The 19,084-nt window shown below is 58.4% G+C and overlaps 1 protein-coding gene across 3 annotated transcripts in view; it reads left to right on the top strand.

Moving 5' to 3' along the window:
• Positions 1–19,084, top strand: part of SELENOI (selenoprotein I) — a 30,675-nt gene that overhangs the window by 3,743 nt on the left and 7,848 nt on the right. For all 3 annotated transcript variants that reach the window (XR_004356190.1, XR_004356191.1, XM_032683471.1), the window contains exons 2-8: positions 9,762–9,830; positions 10,050–10,158; positions 11,659–11,733; positions 12,538–12,800; positions 15,630–15,738; positions 17,718–17,766; positions 18,166–18,346. Coding sequence is in view for 1 of the 3 variants with exons in the window: in XM_032683471.1 (XP_032539362.1) it covers positions 9,762–9,830; positions 10,050–10,158; positions 11,659–11,733; positions 12,538–12,800; positions 15,630–15,738; positions 17,718–17,766; positions 18,166–18,346 (855 nt within the window). In the remaining 2 variants the exon portion in view is untranslated. The remainder of the gene's footprint in view (positions 1–9,761; positions 9,831–10,049; positions 10,159–11,658; positions 11,734–12,537; positions 12,801–15,629; positions 15,739–17,717; positions 17,767–18,165; positions 18,347–19,084) is intronic.

Here is a 19,084-nt window from a genome sequence, read left to right as displayed (position 1 = left end):
TGGGGCTGTGCCAGCACTGCTGGGGAAGCAGGGCCAAGGCAGTGCCCTCCCTGTGCTGGCACTGCTGGGGCACCTCCAGTGCTGGGGCAGCTCTGGGACCTCAAACAGGAGACACAGGGAGGGGCTGGAGCGTGGGCAGGGAAGGGAAGGGAGCTGGGAAGGGGCTGGAGCAGCAGGAGGGGCTGAGGGAGCTGGGGGGGCTCAACCTGGACAAAAGGAGGCTCAGGGGGGACCTTCTGGCTCTACAACCCCCTGACAGGAGTGGGGAGCAGAGGGGAGTCGGGTTCTACTGCCAGGGAACAAGGGACAGGAGGAGAGGGAACAGCCTCCAGCTGTGCCAGGGGAGGCTCAGGTTGGCCAGGAGGAGGAATTTCTCCCTGGAAAGGGTGGTCAGGCCTTGGCAGGGGCTGCCCAGGGAGGTTTGGAGTGCCCAGCCCTGGAGGTGTCCCAGGAAGGCCTGGCCGTGGCACTCAGTGCTCTGGGCTGGGGGACAAGGTGGGGATCAGGCACAGGGGGGATCCATGGGTTGGGAGGGCTTTTCCCAGCTGAAGGACTCTGTGATTCTGTACCTGTAACACTTCTGCAGCAGGGAATTCTTTGGGTGTGCACATGTACCTTTGGGGACAAGCTGAGCTGAACTGGGAAGGAAGGGAACAGCTCCAGCCTTGCAGGTGCCGTGTCCCAGGCCTGCCTTGTGGACAGATCCCAGGGGGATGTGCTCCAGCCCCTCTGGCCTGCTGGCCAGGTGTGGGTGGTGCTGGCAGGGGGAGATCTCATGTCAGACATGCCCTGGGCCAAGGGCAGGCCGTGGATGCTGCCCCTGGAGCAAAGCACAGCGGGCTCTGCTCTGGGAGGGCTTGGGGTGTCCTCTGCCAAACTCAGCCCTCCCTCACTGTCCAGCACTGGGGGTCCCCTGCCAAGAAAGCTGCGGCCAAGGCACTGCTGTTTCCAGGGGGAAACCTCCCAGTTGGATGCCAGAGGTCGGATTCTTAAAACCTGCCTGCAGATCAGCTTCGGGCCAGATTCTGGGCAACCTTCTCCTATAAATTTATGGGAAGGGGGGAAAATGGGACCATCTGGAACGTTTACAGAGGTGTCTGCTCCTGTCTTGCTTTGTCTGCTGCAGAGGGACTTTCCATGAGGGCCTGGAGGGACAGGACCAGGAGGAATGGCTTCCCACTGCCAGAGGGCAGGGAGAGAAGGCAGATTGGGCAGAAATTATTCCCTGTGAGGGTGGGGAGGCCCTGGCACAGGTTGCCCAGAGAAGCTGTGGCTGCCCCTGGATCCCTGGAAGTGTCCAAGGCCAGGTTGGTCGGGGCTTGGAGCAACCTGGGCTGGTGGGAGGTGTCCCTGCCCATGGCAGGGGATGGGACTGGATTCATTTAAGGTCCCTTCCCACCCAAACCATGCTGGGATTTGATGCTGTGACTGAGGGCACAGTGCTGCAGCTCCACGTGTCCTGGCAGTTACAGCAGCTCCCGTGGTTTGTCCCTGTCTTTCCATATTCCAGTCACGTGCCCTGCGTTCCCTGTGGCCTTTCCTCACTCGGTGCTGTCTGAGCTGCTTGTGATTCCACATGTTCCAGCTCTACCCCAGGGGATCCTGCGCTCTACTGGTGTCTTCTGGTGTGATGGAGCCACTGGTGACCATTCCCAGGGCTGTGCTGCCTCTGTGGCCCCTGGATCCAGGTGCTGTAGGAGCAGGGAAGGCCCTGGAGGGAGGAGTGTTGTGCAGGAGGCTCTGGCCGAGGGCGGGTCTCTGCTCCCGTGAGTTCCTGGTCGTGGAGGGGCAGGTACAAACCTCTGTCGTGGTGTCACCTGGACCTCAGGCATTGTCCTGGGGAATCGTGGTCTGGGGGAGACGCCAGCAAAGGAGGATGTGGGAGTGCCACTCCTGAGCTGTGGTACGGGAGGGACGGGATGGGAAGGCAATGGCACGTGTCGTGTCCGAGTCCAGAGGGGGCACAGGCCGGTGGCTCATCCCAGAAGCTTCCAGGGCAAGTGTGAGTCCAGCAACAGGGGACTGAAGTGAGGCCTGGGAAGGGCCTTTTGTAGCAAAACTGCTGCTAAAACCCTCAAACCCTTCCATTCTATGTCCCTGTGTCTGAGCAGGAGCTGGTGGTGCCCTTAAGGGACCTAAAGGTGCAATAGTGTAGATCCTACATCCCTCTGGATGGTGGGACTCCCACTGGTGGAGCATCCAGCGGGCCTCTGATCTGTGTGCAGTGAGCTGGGCAGGCCCCATCGGGAGAAGATACTTCCCACATTTGATTATTCAAGCTATTACAGGATTTTCTTGCAGGAAAACAACTCTATCCCTCATTTCCAGTGTCAGATGGGAAGAGCGTTCACAGGAGAGCTCAGGAGACCTGGAGAGGGAGCTGGATCCGAGGATTTCCATTTAGTGTGGAAAGCACTTTTTTCCTGGATGCTCTTCTCCCTTTTCTGCTCCTTCCAGGTGGGAATCCAGCTGCTGGTCCCGTGTAGTGTCCTCAGGAAATCCCTTTGGCTCCAGGCCTGGAGTGCCGTGGGGAGCAGGGCTGCGGATGCTGCCGCAGGGAGCCGGGAGCTGTTCCCGGCAGGATTTTATGGCTGCTCTGGAAATGGGAGCCCTGAGGAGAGCTCTGCAGGGTGTTCAGGGGCACAGTGGCAGCTCAGACTGGTGGAACTGGGAGCCAGGGCAGCAGGACAGGGAGCGTTTTCCACTGGGATGGGGCTGTGAGGCTCGAGGCCACGGTGATGGAAAGGCCGGTGCCTCCCTCCAGACATCCAGCTTGGCTTCTCCTTGGCAGGAAGGGTGAGGAGGAGGGGAGGCCTTTGAGCCCAGCTCTGGAGTCACTTAACTCCTTCCCCAGGGGCTTTTTAATTGCTCTGAGACAGCTTTTAAACACACCCAGCTTCCCAAGGCGGCTGCCTGGCTGCGCTGTGAGGAAGTCCAGGAGTGCTCCCAGACGCCGTGATTCCCAGGCTAGAGGGATTTTTCTTCTCCTGTTCTGTGATTAAATTCAGGGTTTTGAACCTCTGCCCAGCTTAGTGTGCCCCTTGAAGCTCTCATGGTTTGCAAACTGCCGTGGTTGGAGGAGACAGCAGCAATCCCGGGATTAACTGGGAACGACCCGGCTCACGAGCCTTGGCTGAGCTTTGTCCCTGTGCTGAGCGAGGAGATGAGGGGAAGGGATTTATCCTGCTTTCTGCAGACACTTCTGGTGTGTGCTGGCAGGTTTTGGTGGGTGATGAGCTGGTGCCACTCACCTGGTGTGGGTGTGTTTACATCCCTTCTTCCTGAACGATCCTGGAACTGCTGCTGGTTTCTGAGCAGTGCCCTTTGCTCTGCGGGGTGTCAGAGAGAATGGACCCTGTTTGGGTGGGGAGTTCCCAGACTCTCTGGTTTTAGCCACACAGGGGTGGTGATGAAGCTCTTTGTGCCCTCAGTCCCCAGTGAGTCCTGCAGGTTTTCCAGGAGGAATCTCAAACCTCTGTGGGATATCTCACCAGGAGTCACGCAGCTTGTGGCTGTTTTGGCTCTACCCCTGCCCTTGGACACTTCCAGGGATCCAGGGGCAGCCACAGCTTCTCTGGGCAACCTGTGCCAGGGCCTCCCCACCCTCCCAGCCAAGAATTCCTCCCCAGCATCCCATCTATCCCAGCAATGGTGGGTTGGGATCAAACCCAGCTCCTGGTCTCCCTGAGGAACATCCCCCGTGTTTTCTGCAGCCCAAACCAACTCTGGCAGCCGTGGGAAATTCTCTTTGCTGTCGCAGTGTTATTGTGGCAGGTTTGGATTCTGTCTTTTCTCCCCCCTCCCTCAGGTTTCCTGCCCTGAGTCGCTGCTCTGATCCCTCCCATTCCCACTCCAAGGGTTTGCTGCTGGCTGATCCTGTTCCAACTGCATCCCTGCCCCTGAAGGTTCATCATTCCCTCCCCTGTGCTCACCACCTCTGCATCCTTCTGCAGCTGATCACCTCCAGCTGTAGTGGAAGTGGTGGTGACCCATATTCATGGATATTTAATGCTCCCAGGCACAGAGAGCTCCTGGATGCAGCTGGAATTGGCAGGCTGCTCTCCAAAGCCTGCCATCAACATCAAGTGTTTCTCCACGTTTTGTGTCCGTGGGGAAGTGATTTCCACTGCACCAACAGGACTTGGGATGGGGTCAGGACTCTGCAGGGGGGAGGTGGGGCTGGCTCAGAGCCTCATTCCTCCACGTGTCCTGCCTGGAGCTGCTGTGCTGGAGAGCGAGACTTCACTGGGTTCTTCCCTGGGAGGGCAGGGAGGCCCTGGCACAGGCTGCCCAGAGAAGCTGTGGCTGCCCCTGGATCCCTGGGAGTGTCCAAGACCAGGTTGGACGGGGCTTGGAGCAACCTGGGCTGGTGGGAGGTGTCCCTGCCCATGGCAGGGGGTGGCACTGGATGAGCTTTAAGGTCCTTCCAACCCAAACCATTCTGGGAATCTCCCAGCTGGTGCCAAGGCCATGTCAGAGACTGTTGGCAGGGCAGGAATCTGGTTTTCCCAGTGAATTTGCACATGGTGTGGGGCTCTGACCTTGCTGAGCCCCTGCTTGTGTTCAGCTCTGGGCCCCTCATACAAGAGACACAGGGAGGGGCTGGAGCGTGGGCAGGGAAGGGAAGGGAGCTGGGAAGGGGCTGGGGCAGCAGGAGCAGCTGAGGGAGCTGGGGGGGCTCAGCCTGGAGAAAAGAGGGGATCAGGGGGGACCTTTTCCCACCCCACAATTCCCTGACAGGAAGGGGGAGCTGGGGGGAGTCAGGCTCTGCTGCCAGGGAACAAGGGACAGGAGGAGAGGGAACGGCCTCCAGCTGTGCCAGGGGAGGCTCAGGTTGGATATTGGGACAATTCCTGCATGGAAAGGGCTGTCCAGCCCTGGCACAGCTGCCCAGGGAGGTGGTGGAGCCCCATCCATGGCAGGATTTAAAAGCCCTGTGGATGTGGGACTTGGGGACATGGCTCAGTGTGGCCTTGGCAGTGCTGTGGGATGGTTGGATTCTGTGGTCTCAGAGGACTTTTCCAACCTCATTCCGACCTCATTCCATGATTCTCTGCTGTGTTTTGAAGGTCTTTTTTTTTGCTGGATGTCTAAAACCTGCCCAGTGGAGCCCGAGCAGGGTGAGGCCAGGGGCTGGTGTTGGAGCTGCCGCTGGGGCAGACAGGGGGGACATCCACGTCCCTCCTGCTGTTCCCTGCCTGCTGCTGCTCCTGGTGGCAGCCAAACCCATCAGCTCCTGTGGTGGGTGCATCTCTAGCACTGCCAGCGTGGCAAAGCTGATGATCCCTGCTGCTGCCAGCCAAGAAGTGACCTTAGAAACGACAAACAGGGCTCAGGTTAATCAGTACCATCGGGGGTGAGGTGACTCCTCACCCCTCAGCCGAGTGTGGGCAGAGGGCAAACGGGCCTTGTTTTTCCTGGCACGGCCCTGCTCACTCCCGTGGGCTGGGGTTGGTGAGTTTTCTGCCTCCTGCCTCATCCTCAGCCTGATGGGAGAAGGCTCTTTGCCTTGTGCCCTCTTTGTGCCTAAGGAGATTTACAGGGAGCGGCCCTGTGGACTGGCTGGAGCTGCTCTGCTGCTTGCACCCATGGTGTGGAAACGTGGGCCCGTGGCGTACAGCTGCCATGGGTCCTCCTGGGGAGCCTGTGAGCAGGATGGGATGTGCAAACCCCTCTTTGCCTGCTGTCCTCCCCAAGCCCACCCTGAGTCCGGTGTGACAGGGGGGATGGTGTGAATCCCACCAGGCACAGGGTGGGAGGCTGGGGCTGTCCTGTGCAGGGCCAGGGGCTGGACTCGATGGGCCCTGGGGGTCCCTTCCCCCTCAGGCTGCTCCGTGGGTCTGTGGCAGCTCTTGCTCTGCCGCCGGCTCCGGGGAGCCGGATCACTTCAGCATGGAATTGGTTTTCCGGAACAGGAAGGCTGTTAGTAGGCTCGGGGCTATAAATCTCTATTTTTTTCCTCTTTGGACGCCTAATTGAATTTTCCAGCAGCCTCCTGGTTGCAAGATTAATGTTGTTTTCAAGCCCCACGAGCCATTTGTGTCCATAAATCCCATCACGACTCCAGCCAGCTCGTCTGCGACGGCACCGCGGCCGCCGGGCCTGGCTCTGGCTCTTGGGGTGCCCCGTGGCTCCCTGGGGCACTGGAGGCCCCATCCAGGTGCCAGTGGTAGGATTGTTGCTGCTGCCTTTGCTCTTCTCTGAAGGAGTTTTGACCCGAATCCCGAGGGAACTGTCAGGGCTGGGTCAGCTCCTTCCTGCGGCCGTGGCTGCAGACACGGTGCTGGTGTCTGCACTGGGTGAGATTTCAGCTCCCTCCCCACCCAGACCAGTCTGGGATTCTGTGCTGGGATTGGACTCGAGCAGGACCTGGCACAGATGCCTGGCTGCTCTGGGAGGGATGAAACTCCTCCTGGGCACTTCTCCTTTTCCCTCTGACCCTCCCTCCCTGAAAACGAGGCAGAAATCCGAGTCTAGGCTGGTGGGAATGGTTGGTCGTGATAGAAAAGCCACCCCTGGAAGGATGTGGGTGACCACAGCAGTGTGTGGAGACCCAGAATGCAGAAGGTGACACTCACTGCAGTGAGGACAGAGGTGAGGGGATGACAGAGCTCAGACACCGCCGGGTTTGTGGCCTCACAGGCCAAGAGGTGGAAGGGGCAAGTTTGGGAATGTCTGTAGGGAAGAAACCCGGCGAGGAAAAGCAGCTGGGGGAGGCTGGGCAGGGTTCTGTCCCTCATTGCAGCTCATTGGAATTCTGGGAGCGTCTGTCCTGGGCAGGCAGCCGTGTGCTGGGTGTCCCAAAGGGTGGCAGCCAGCCTGGCACCAGAGCCAGCCCCCTGTGCCCCGGGGGTGTCCCCTGAGCTGGCACAGCACCGCCAGAGACATGTCCTGCCAGGAGACTGCCTGGAGCTGGGGGTTTAGGAAGGATCCAAAGCCATGGGAGAGCATCCAGGGGCCAAAAACAATGGTGGGGAAGGGTCTGAAGGGGAGACCACGAGGAGGGGCTGAGTGCACTTGGTGTGTTCAGCTGGAGAGGAGGAGACTGAGGGGAGACCCATTGGGGTCTGCAGCTCCTCCTGAGGGGCAGCACGAATCCCTGCTCCCTGTGACCAGGGACAGGACCCAGGGAACAGCTGGAGCTGTGCCAGGGCAGGGTCAGGTGGGATCTCAGGACAAGGTTCCTCCCCAGAGGGTGGTTGGCACTGACCACGCTCCCCAGGGAATGGTCACAGCCCCAAGGCTACCAGAGCTCAGGGAGGGTTTGGACAACGCTCTGAGGGACAGGGTGGGATTGCTGGGGTGTCTGTGCAGAGCCAGGAGCTGGACCTGATGATCCTTGTGGGTCCCTTCCAGCTCAGGATATTCCATGATTCCATAGTTGTATCAACAAACCTCTGCAGAGCAGCTGCCCCCTTCCCTCAAGAAACGAGTCCTTCCAGCTCTTTGAGCTCTGCAGGAGAGGTGGGGATGTGTGTGGCCATGGGGAAAAGCTGCCTTTTGACTGTTATCCCCAGTCTTTGCAGGGAGAGGGGAAAGCTTCCCAAGCCATGAGCCTGGAAAAGCTTCCCCAAGGTTCCTCAGGAGCACGGAGGCTCCAGAGCTTCCCCTGCCTCGCTCCGAGCCTCGCGTCCGTGTTCTTGTTCCAGGCTTGTTTTGGGGATAATGAGATTAAATCAGACCCTCCTCCTCCTCCCCTGACTGGTGGTTCAAATCCTATTAACCTCGCAAAGCATTTGGAATTCTGCCTCCCAAAATTGCATTAAGCTGGGATGGAAATTCCTCGTGGCTTATCCCTCGCCCCCCTACGGCATCGGCTTCGGGGTTTGCTGCTGCTGGCTCTGCAGCTCCCGTGGGATGGCTGGCGTGGGGATGGAAGCTCCGGGGCTGAATCCCAGGGAGATGGACTGATCTGGCCTGGGGAGGGCAGGGAAGGGCTGGGAGGGGGCACAGAAATCCTCGCCAAGGGTGGGATTCACCCTGTTGGGAACAAACGCTGTGAGATGGGAGCCTGGCAGGAGCTGGTGCCCCTTCCTGGCCCTGCTGCCCCTTCCTGGCCCTGCTGCCTCTCCTGGAGGGTGTTGCTTGTCCCTTTCCCACCACTTTCTCCCCAGCTTTGGAAACGGACAGGCTGCTTCCAGGGAAAAATGGGATTTGTGGGCGAGGAGAGGAGCAGGGAGGAGCAACCCCTGGGTGCAGTGACGGGGCAGGATCAGGGCCAGGGGCTGGGAGGGGACACAGAGCTGCTGCCTGGGCAGGGGCTTCCTTTTACCAGCCAGACCAAACTTGGGACCTGCTGGAGAGAGTCCAGAGAAGGCCCCAGAGATGCTGCCAGGGCTGGAGCCCCTCTGCTCTGGAGCCAGGCTGGGAGAGCTGGGGGTGCTCAGCTGGGGAAGAGAAGGATCCAGGGAGACCTTGGAGCCCCTTGCAGAGCCTAAAGGGGCTCCAGGAGAGCTGGAGAGGGACTGGGGACAAGGCCTGGAGGGACAGGACACAGGGAATGGCTTCCCACTGCCAGAGGGCAGGGAGAGATGGGACATTGGGAAGCAATTGTTGGCTGGGAGGGTGGGGAGGCCCTGACACAGGTTGCCCAGAGAAGCTGTGGGTGCCCCTGGATCCCTGGAAGTGTCCAAGGCCAGGTTGGACGGGGCTTGGAGCAACCTGGGCTAGTGGGAGGTGTCCCTGCCTAAGGCAGGGGGTGGCACTGGATGAGATTTCAGCTCCCTCCCCACCCAGACCAGTCTGGGATTCTGTGCTGGGACTGGACTCGAGCAGATGCCCCTTCTGGGGACCTGGGGTGGGGGTTGCCCCAACCACGGGGGCCAAGGGTGGGTGGGCAGCAGGTTCTGCCCCACCCAGCCCTGAGGGTATGAGCCCAGGAGTTCCATAGGCTGTGGAATTTCCTTGGGATTCTTATCAAAGTGTTTCTTGGGGAAGAGGACTTTAGCCAGGGAGATCTGTGTCAGAAGGGCTGTGGGAGCAGAGGACAGCTCGTGCTGCTCTCCAGAGCCAAAGGATGTCCAGGTTGAACTCCCTGACTGGAGTTGTCTCAGCCTTAGATTTGCATTTCTGTTTTTATTTCCCCCCCCCCCAAACACGCCCTGAGCACCTGAAATGTTGCAGAAGTGGTGGGATGAGGGGCAGGAGCTCTCCCTCCTCGTTTTTCCCCACCCAGGCAGGGCAGAGCAGTTGGAGGCAGGTGCCCAGTGATGGATCAGCATCTTCTCCTTGCCTCGTGTCCGGCTCAGAGAGCTGGAGCTGACACTTCCAAAGGCTGGAGGGTCGGTGGGTGAGCACCAGGAGTGCCCTGGGTGCCCCATGCAGGGTCGGGGGGGGCTTTTTGGGATGTTCACACTGTTTTTGGGGAGACTCCACCCTTGACCCAAGTGCTGTTGCAGTGCCGAGACTCGGGTGGATTTTGTCCTCGTGGAAAGCTCAGTATTCCTGGAACAGCAGTGATGGGACAAGGAGTAATGGATGCAGATTGCAAGAGGGGAAATTTAGGTTGGATACTGGGAAGAAATTCTGCACTGTGAGAGGGTGGTGAGGCACTGGAACAAGATTGTGGATGCCCCAGCTCTGGAAGCGTTCCAGACCAGGTTGGATAAGTGGGATAGTGGGAGTTGTCCCCGCCCATGGTGGAGAGGTTGGGACCAGATGATCCTTAAGGTCCCTTCCAACCCCTGTGATTCCGGATCTCTGGCTTTTCCCGTGTGTTTCTGAGCCCTGACCTGTGGCTTTGTTTCCTCTGTGGTTCCCAGTACAGCGCCGTGGACAGCAACCCCCTGTCCCTGTACGTGATGCATCCCTTCTGGAACACCATCGTCAAGGTGAGCCCCGCCAGCCGCCTCTGGGACACCCTCAGCTGCCTCTTTTGGGGTGCCCTGAACCCCCAGGGGCTGCCTGCAGCCTGCCCTGAGTCCCTGCATCCCATCCTGCTGCTCAGGATGCTCAGGATGCTCGGGATGCTCCGGACGGCGTCCCCGCAGCACGTGCTCCCTCGCCCGTGGTTTAAGGAGTTCCTCTGTTCTTTTGCTGCTTCCCCACAGATCTTCCCCACCTGGCTGGCCCCAAACTTGATCACCTTCTCTGGCTTCCTGCTCCTTGTCTTCAACTTCTTCCTCATGGCGTACTTCGACCCGGACTTCTACGCCTCCGGTAAGGCCGCGCGTTCCTGGCGGGATGTGGATCTGCCACTGGATGTGCTGGGAATTCCAGAGCGTGTGGGGGAGGCCCCTGGGTCTGGGCCTTCCCAAGTGATGGGACAGAGCAGGGGGTTGAACCCACTGGGCTTCTTGAGCAGGACTTGTCTGGGTACAACACCTTCCCTCCGGCTGCCAGGGGAGTGAGCTCCTGGCGTCAGGCGGGAGAGGGAGGAGCAAACAGCTGGAATCTTGGGCAGGAATTGGCTTATCCTACAGAGGGAGGAGCAAACAGCTGGAATCTTGGGCAGGAATGGGCTCATCCTACAGAGCAGACAACAACCCAGTGCCCTTGTTTTAAAATCACAGGGTGACGTGGGAAGCGCCGCTTCCCTGGAACCGGCAGCCTCGTTCCTCACATCCCTGCTCGCTGCTCTCTTGCAAAACACTCCACCCCTGCAGACCAACCAGGCCAAATCCTCCTCCTCAGCCTCCCTGTTCACAGCTTTGAGCTTTCCAACACTGCCTGTGATTCCAAAGGCTCGGTTGTCCCTTCCCTCGTGGCAGAGTCCCAGGGAAGGGGTTACAGCGGGATAACTCTCCGTGGATCCCTCTCCGTGTTTTCTCTCCCTCTGCCCCTGCCAGGGTTGGGTTGGGTTGCTCTGGAGAGTTCATTCTTGTTCTTCTAAAGCTGAGCCTGTCATCAAAACACAGTTAAGTGGGAAGATCCTGGTTTCTTGGGATTGCCTTTGTTGGTGGGTGGGGGAGTCCAGGCTGTCGAGAGCTCGGGTGGCATCAGGGGCTGTTTGCCAAGATTTGGGTCATGTTTGGTCCTTGGGCCATGGAGGAAAATCTGACAGTAGGTCAAGGGGAGGATCCCCAGGACATCAGACATGGAATTATAGAATGGTTTGGCTTGGAAGGGACCTTCAAGGCCCTCCAGTCCCACCCACTGCTCCTTCAGGAGACCTCTCCGTGCCCTCCCGCTGTTTTCCAGCGCCCCTTGGGCTCCCTGGCCGTGCTGGCTCCCTGCCAGGGCCCTGCTGTGGGAGGTGGGGGTGCCATGAAGGAGCAGCTCCTTTTCCATTGGAGGGATGGGACTGGAGACTGGGCGGGGAATCCTGGCACGGAGACCGGGAATTGCCACATCCCGGAGAGGATCCACCCGATGCTCTGAGTGAGGGATCGAGGAGAGTCCCCTGCACACAACTCTGTGGTGCTGCAGTGGGGCTATGGAACTGGCCCCAGTTCTTAGATCCTGTGATTTTTGGGGATCTGGGGACAGAGGAGAAGTTAAATCCTGGAAGAAAAATTCCTCAGTGTCCTGGTTCCATGAGCTGTGGTGAAGCAGCTCCGCCGTCACATCCCGAAAAATTCACATCCCGAAAAATTCACATCCCGGTTTCACTGAGTTGTGCAGGTGCTTTGCTTGGTCCTGGGGCCTCTTGGGCCAAAACAAACCCCCCTGGGAGCTCGTCCTGAGCTGTCCTGACTCGGCTCTGTCTGATCCCTGCAGCTCCTGACCACCAGCACGTTCCCAACGGAGTGTGGATCGTTGTGGGGCTCCTCAACTTCATGGCCTACACGTTAGGTAAGAGTGTTCCTGCTGGGCTGTGCTCACCTGGTCGTGCTGTGGCTGCATTGTCACCCGGTCTCTGAGCCCCCTGGGAAATGTTGGATTCTGTCTCCCGCCAGGCACTGATCCAGCTGCTCCTGGGTCTGCTGGAGCAGCTTCTGGGAGCTGCTTTGCAAAGTGGAGAGAAGGAAGTTGTCCCAGAGCAGCAGATGAGGAAAGGAGGAAACTGGAACCGAGACAAATTTGAGATAAATTGTGAAATCCTGTCTTGGGTCTGCTTTAAATAGTCAGGAATCACAGAATGGTTTGGGTTGGGAGGGAACTTAAACTCATTCAGTGCCACCCCCTGCCATGGGTAGGGACACCTCCCACTAGCCCAGGTTGCTCCAAGCCCCGTCCAACCTGGCCTGGGACACTTCCAGGGATCCAGGGACAGCCACAGCTTCTCTGGGAATTCCAGCCCAGCCCCTTCCCACCCTCCCAGCCAGGAATTCCTTCCCAGTCTCCCATCTCTCCCTGCGCTCTGGCAGTGGGAAGCCATTCCCTGTGTCCTGTCCCTCCATCCCTTGTCCCAAGTCCCTCTCCAGCTCTCCCTTTAGGCTCTGGAAGGGGCTGCTTTAAGGAATACAGAGGAAATACAAGGCACTAAACGTAACCTTGTCAGCCTGTTGCGTTTCCAGCCTCCCGTTGATCAGGGGTGGGTGGGAGTCCCACTCCTCACTCCCTGCTCCCTGCCGGAGGGTGGGAGCGGTGGCTCCCCTGCGCTTTGTGTGTGGGTTGTCCAGGAGAACTGCCCCTTCCTCCTCCTCCTCCTCCCAGATGGAGTTGACGGGAAGCAGGCGCGCCGGACCAACTCCAGCACCCCCCTGGGGGAGCTCTTTGACCACGGGCTGGACAGCTGGGCCTGCGTGTACTTCGTGGTGACCGTCTACTCCACCTTCGGCCGCGGCTCCACCGGCGTCAGCGTCTTCGTCCTCTACCTCCTGCTCTGGGTGGTCTTGTTCTCCTTCATCCTCTCCCACTGGGAGAAGTACAACACGGGCATTCTGTTCCTGCCCTGGGGATATGACATCAGCCAGGTGGTGAGTGCCCAGCCAGCCCCTGGGTTGGGGTGTGCCCGCCTGCCGCGGGGTGCGAGGGAGGAGCTGGCTCTGCTCGCCTCCAGAGCCTTGTCAGTCGTGGAATTTTCCCCTTGGAGGTGGATTCTCCGGGAAAACCGAGGTTTGAAGGGTGGGCATTGCCTTGTCTTTCCTCTCTCCCTGGTTCTCAGCGCGTGTCTTGGCCACCTGAAGTGTGGCTTCGGGCAGTTTCCTGCGTGGCACCGGTGCGGGTGAGTTCAAGGCTGGATGTTTGGGGTGCCCTTTGGCGCTATTGGGACAGCTGCCAAAACCACAGCGGGGTTAATTGACTCATTAATTGCTATGCCTGGAGCAAAGGTTCCCAAGGAGGTGCCCCCCCATACCCCCAGTGCCTGGGCAGTGGGCATTGAGACTGATGGTGAGGGACCCTCTGGGGTGTTGGGGTGTCCATCCCTCGTTAAGGAATTTCTGCAGGAAGCTTTTTGTGATGACAGCTGGGATGAGACAGGTCCCCTGTATTGCTGGCAGTGCCTTCCACTCACCCAGGTTGCTCCAGGCCCTGTCCAACCTGGCCTTGAACAATTCCAGGGATGGGGCAACCACACGTTCTCTTGACAACCTGTGCCAGTGTTTTACCACCCTCGTTGTAAAAAAGCCTCTTATGTCTGATTACACCTGTTTTATTTATCTTCTGGCTCATCAGGTGCTGGAAGGAGAGTTCAGTGAATGCAGCTGCACTATAATAATTATAATAATCATCTCTCCTGGTAAAGGACTCCGGAGCTGAACCCCAGATCACTCTGAGCCCTTTCTCCACAAGTGTTGCTTAATGTCCGTGCTTTCAGCTCGTGCCCCTTGCAGAAGGGCAGGGCTGGAGGGCTGAGCTGCCCTGCAGCGTGTTCCACCAGTTCAGGGGGGCTGGTAAAGCTGAAATATTCCCTGTGAGCCTTTGCCCTGTAATCCAGCAGCAGATGGATAAGAAACTGTCCCTGAGTGAACCCTCTGGGGTCACTGGAACTTGTGGTGTAAAACCTGTCACTGTGCTCGGGACATCTCGTGGGTTCTGGCTGAGCAAGGGCATCCTGGCTCCTGGTCCTGCCCTTCTCCAGGAATCAGTGAGGTTGGAAAAACCCTCTGAGACCATCAAGTCCAACCATCCCTCAGCACTGCCCAGGCCACCACTGACCCGTGTCCCCATGTGTCACATCCACAGGGCTTTTAAATCCCACCAGGAGTGGAGACTCCACCACTTCCCTGGGCAGCCCTTTCCATGCAGGAATTGTCCCAATGTCCAACCTGAGCCTCCCCTGGCACAGCTGGAGGCCATTCCCCCTCCTCCTGTCCCTTGTTCCCTGGGAGCAGAGCCTGACCCCCCCCCAGCTCCCCCCTCCTGTCAGGGGGTTGCAGAGCCAGAAGGTCCCCCCTGAGCCTCCTTTGCTCCAGGCTGAGCCCCCCCAGCTCCCTCATCCCCTCCTGCTGCTCCAGCCCCTTCCCAGCTCCCTTCCCTTCCCTGCCCACACTCCAGCCCCTCCCTGTGTCTCCTGTTTGAGGTCCCAGAGCTGCCCCAGCACTGGAGGTGCCCCAGCAGTGCCAGGGAGGGCACTGCCCTGGCCCTGCTGCCCCAGCAGTGCTGGCACGGGGATGGGCACTGCCCGATCCAATCCCAGCTCACTCTGATTACACCTTCTGCCTTGGGGAGTTTCTGGGTTTGTTTTATTTTCCTCCTTCCTGGGGTGGGTTGGGCTGAACGTGCCTTAGCAAAACTGCCAGGTGGTGCCAGCCCAGGTACTCCCAGCTCACACAGTCCCACTCTCCCACCTCCCACTCTCCCAGCTCACACACTCCCAGCTCACACACTCCCAGCTCACACACTCCCAGCTCACACACTCCCAGCTCACACTCTCCCAGCTCACACTCTCCCAGCTCACACTCTCCCAGCTCACACTCCCAGCTCACACTCTCCCAGCTCACACTCTCAGCTCACACTCTCAGCTTACACAGTCTCGGGTCACACACTCCCAGCTCACACTCTCACACTCTCCCAGCTCACACTCTCCCAGCTCACACTCTCCCAGCTCACACACTCTCAGCTCACACTCTCCCAGCTCACACTCTCAGCTCACACACTCCCAGCTCACACACTCCCAGCTCACTCCCAGCTCACTCCCAGCTCACTCCCAGCTCACACTCTCAGCTCACACACTCTCAGCTCACACTCTCAGCTCACACTCTCCTAGCTCACACTCTCCCAGCTCACACTCTCAGCTCACACAGTCCCAGCTCACACTCTCCCAGCTCACATACACCCAGCTCACACTTCCAGCTCACACTCTCCCAGCTCACACACTCCCAGCTCGCTCCCAGCTCACACTCTGAGCTCACACTCTCAGCTCACACAGTCCCAGCTCACACAGTCCCAGCTCACACACTCCCAGCTCACACACTCCCAGCTCACACACTCCCAGCTCACACTCTCCCAGCTCACACAGTCCCAGCTCACACAGTCCCAGCTCACACTCTCCCAGCTCACACTCTCCCAGCTCACACTCTCACACTCTCCCAGCTCACACTCTCCCAGCTCACACTCTCCCAGCTCACACTCTCCCAGCTCACACAGTCCCAGCTCACACTCTCACACTCTCCCAGCTCACACTCTCCCAGCTCACACTCTCCCAGCTCACACTCTCCCAGCTCACACTCTCACACTCTCCCAGCTCACACTCTCCCAGCTCACACTCTCCCAGCTCACACAGTCCCAGCTCACACTCTCACACTCTCCCAGCCGTGCCCGTCGCGTTCCTCACGCCCGCCTGTCCTTGTGCTTTCTTTCAGACCATTTCAATTGTCTACATAGTGACAGCCTTTGTGGGAGTTGAGGCCTGGTATGCACCTTTCCTGTTTAATTTCTTATATAGAGACCTATTCACTGCAATGATTATTGGTAAGAAGCTCCATGTTGAAGCCTGTCTTTTAAACTCCCCCTTTTTAACCAAGCCGATGTTAATGCCGTGCTAACGCTGCTCTGTTTGCTGCCAGGGCTGTTGTTGAGGTGACTAATGGAGGGTGTTCTCACAGCCTGCCCTTTCCCAGCCTTGCAAAACACTGCTGAGTTATTCTGGGGAGCTTAACTCCCGTCTGCCTGGGCTGCCTTCACACACCGGGGGAGCTCAGTTTGGTTGCAGTGAGAGCCGGGGGGGGAGTTTAGGGGATAAAACCAGTGTGATAAAAGCAGGGTTTTGAGGGGATAAAGCCCCATGTGCAGGTGGGTGCTGGGACCTGGCATCCAGTGGGGCCTCCCCAGCCTTGGGTTGTTTTTGGGGGGGGTCAGGACACTCTTGTTTTGCTGCCGTGGGGCTCCCTCACCCCAGAGCACAAACACTGCGTGGGAGGGACGTTGCAGCCCTGGAGGTGGGTGGGAGCTCTGCTGTGTAGGGATCCTGCCCTCCATCCACCCACCTGAGCATTGAACAATAATAGCAGTAATAAAAATGAAATAAAAGCCCAGCCTTTCTCTCCTGTGGTCAGTCCAAAGAAGCTGCTGCAAAGAGCGGAGCTGAGCTGACCTCATTTAATGCCATTTGCCTCGTTCACAGGCTCCTGCTCAGTTAATTTTCTGTGTTCTTTGTAATTACTTCGTTTCAAGTTAATTGCTGTGTTAAGTGCAGTGCCTGCACTTCTATCAGGTGGATGTTCTGAGCTTTCCTCTGGCAGCCGTGTAACTTCACATGTGAATAATAATAATGTGCTTTTCCAGTGTGAACAAGAGAGCCCAGTGCCCACAGACCCCATAACTTCACATGTGAACAATAAATGTGCTTTTCCAGTGTGAAAAATAGAGCCCAGTGCCCACAGGGGCAGGGTTTGGGGTAGGAGCTGGGTTATTAAAGCAGGAATATTTCCAGCTGTGTTAAAATACCTTGTGTTGGATAAGCAGGGCAGGAGCTGTGCTGGGCTGTCACGGGTACGGTGGTTGATGGTTCTGGTTGGGGTGTAGATCTTTCAGTCATTCGGGTGGTTTGTGTCGTTTGTCAAGTTGTAATGACGACTTTTTGGCACTGTGGGCACTGGAAGTGTTTGCACACAGCTGGAGAAGCTGCAAACTGCCTTTGTTATGAAGACTGGAAACTCGTGCTCAGCCACGTCACTCGTGGCGTTTGCACTCGCCTCACGTCCCATTAGAACTGTGTTATAATTAAACTTTCTCCCTCGTCTAACGCACAACACCGGGCTCATTAATGCAGCTCTTTCAAATGGAAATGTCTTTAATTTATAGCAGACCTCAGTTTTAATTACAGCCCTTGGAGCAGAGGTAGGAGCACCTACTTCTGGACGTGCCCAGCCGCTCCTGGGGCGCCCTCGGGGCTGGTTTTTGTTGCAAGGCCCTCGAAGCAGGGCCCAGGCAGCTGCACGTGCAGGGGGCACATGAGGGACCCTCAAAGCAGGGCCTGGGCAGCTACACATTCAAGGGGCACATGAGGGACCCTCAAAGCAGGTCCCAGGCAGCTGCACATGCAGGGGGCACATGAGGGACCCTCAAAGCAGGTCCCAGGCAGCTGCACGTGCAGGGGGCACGTGAGGGACCCTCAAAGCAGGTCTCAGGCAGCTGCACATGCAGGGGGCACGTGAGGGACCCTCAAAGCAGGTCTCAGGCAGCTGCACGTGCAGGGGGCACATGAGGGACCCTCAAAGCAGGTCTCAGGCAGCTGCACATGCAGGGGGCATGTGAGGGACCCTCAAAGCAGGGTCCAGGCAGCTGCACGTGCAGGGGGCACGTGAGGGACCCTCAAAGCAGGGTCCAGGCAGCTGCACATGCAGGGGGCATGTGAGGGACCCTCAAAGCAGGGCCCAGGCAGCTGCACGTGCAGGGGGCACGTGAGGGACCCTCTGCCAGGGCCCTGACGTGGCTCTGTTCTCTTCCAGCCTGTGCTCTCACTGTGACGCTGCCCATGAGCCTGTACAACTTCTACAAGTGAGTTTTTGGGATCCCAGGGTGGTTTGGGTGGGAAGGGACTTCAAATGAATCCAGTCCCACCCCCTGCCACGGGCAGGGACACCTCCCACCAGCCCAGGTTGCTCCAAGCCCCATCCAACCTGGCCTTGGACACTTCCAGGGATCCAGGGGCAGCCACAGCTTCTCTGGCCAACCTGTGCCAGCCCCTCCTCACCCTCCCAGCCAGGAATCCCTTCCCAATGTCCCATCTCTCCCTGCCCTCTGGCAGTGGGAAGCCATTCCCTGTGTCCTGTCCCTCCAGCCCCTGTCCCAAGTCCCTCTCCAGCTCTCCTGGAGCCCCCTCAGGTATTTCCTGGGGGCAGCACCAGGGATCTCCCATTGATTCCATGTATTTTCGTTTCTTTCCTTGTGTTCCAGGGCCCATAAAAACAACACCTTGAAGCACCACTCTGTGTATGAGATCCTGCTGCCCCTCGTGTCCCCGGTGCTGCTGTTCCTGCTCTGCACCACGTGGATCTTCCTGTCCCCCTCTGACATCCTGGAGGTCCAGCCCAGGCTCTTCTACTTCATGGTTGGAACAGCCTTTGCCAACATCTCTGTGAGCAGCTTTTGCTTTATGCTTGAGAAACTGCAGAATTAGTTAAATTGAGTGTTCTCAGAGGCTCGTGCACCCTCTGTGCTGTGGACAGCAAAGTGCTGATGGGAAGGGAGCTCCTGCTTCATTTTTGGGGGTAAATGTAAAAGGGGAGGGACTAATTTTTTGGTCAGAATCTGATCTAGCTGCATGTTCATAGATTTGCAGAATCCTTGAGGTTGGGAAGGGCTTTTAAGATCATCAGGTCAAGCCGATCCCCCAGCACTGCCCAGGCTGATCCACTCTGAGCCATGTCCCCAAGTGCCACATCCACAGGGCTTTGAAATCCCGCTGGGGATGGGGCTCCACCACCTCCCTGGGCAGCTGTGCCAGGGCTGGACAGCCCTTTCCATGCAGGAGTTGTTCTCAATATCCAACCTGAGCCTCCCCTGGCACAGCTGGAGGCCGTTCCCTCTCCTCCTGTCCCTTGTTCCCTGGGAGCAGAGCCCGACCCTCCCCAGTTCCTCCCTCCTGTCAGGGAGTTGTGGGGCAGGAAAAGGTCCCTCCTGATCCCTCTTTTCTCTGAGATGAGCTCCCGCAGCTCTCTCAGATATTCCTGCTGCTCCAGCCCCTTCCCAGCTCCCTTCCCTTCCCTGCCCACGCTCCAACCCCTCCCTGTGTCTCCTGTGTGAGGAGCCCAGACCTACCCCAGCACTGGAGGTGCCCCAGCAGTGCCAGCACAGGGCCACCCCCCGTGCCCTG

Source organism: Chiroxiphia lanceolata, chromosome 3 (genome assembly GCF_009829145.1).
Source record: "Chiroxiphia lanceolata isolate bChiLan1 chromosome 3, bChiLan1.pri, whole genome shotgun sequence".
NCBI lineage: Eukaryota > Metazoa > Chordata > Aves > Passeriformes > Pipridae > Chiroxiphia > Chiroxiphia lanceolata.
Note: the sequence above shows the minus strand (reverse complement) of the source record. Positions and strands in the feature narration are given on the sequence as shown.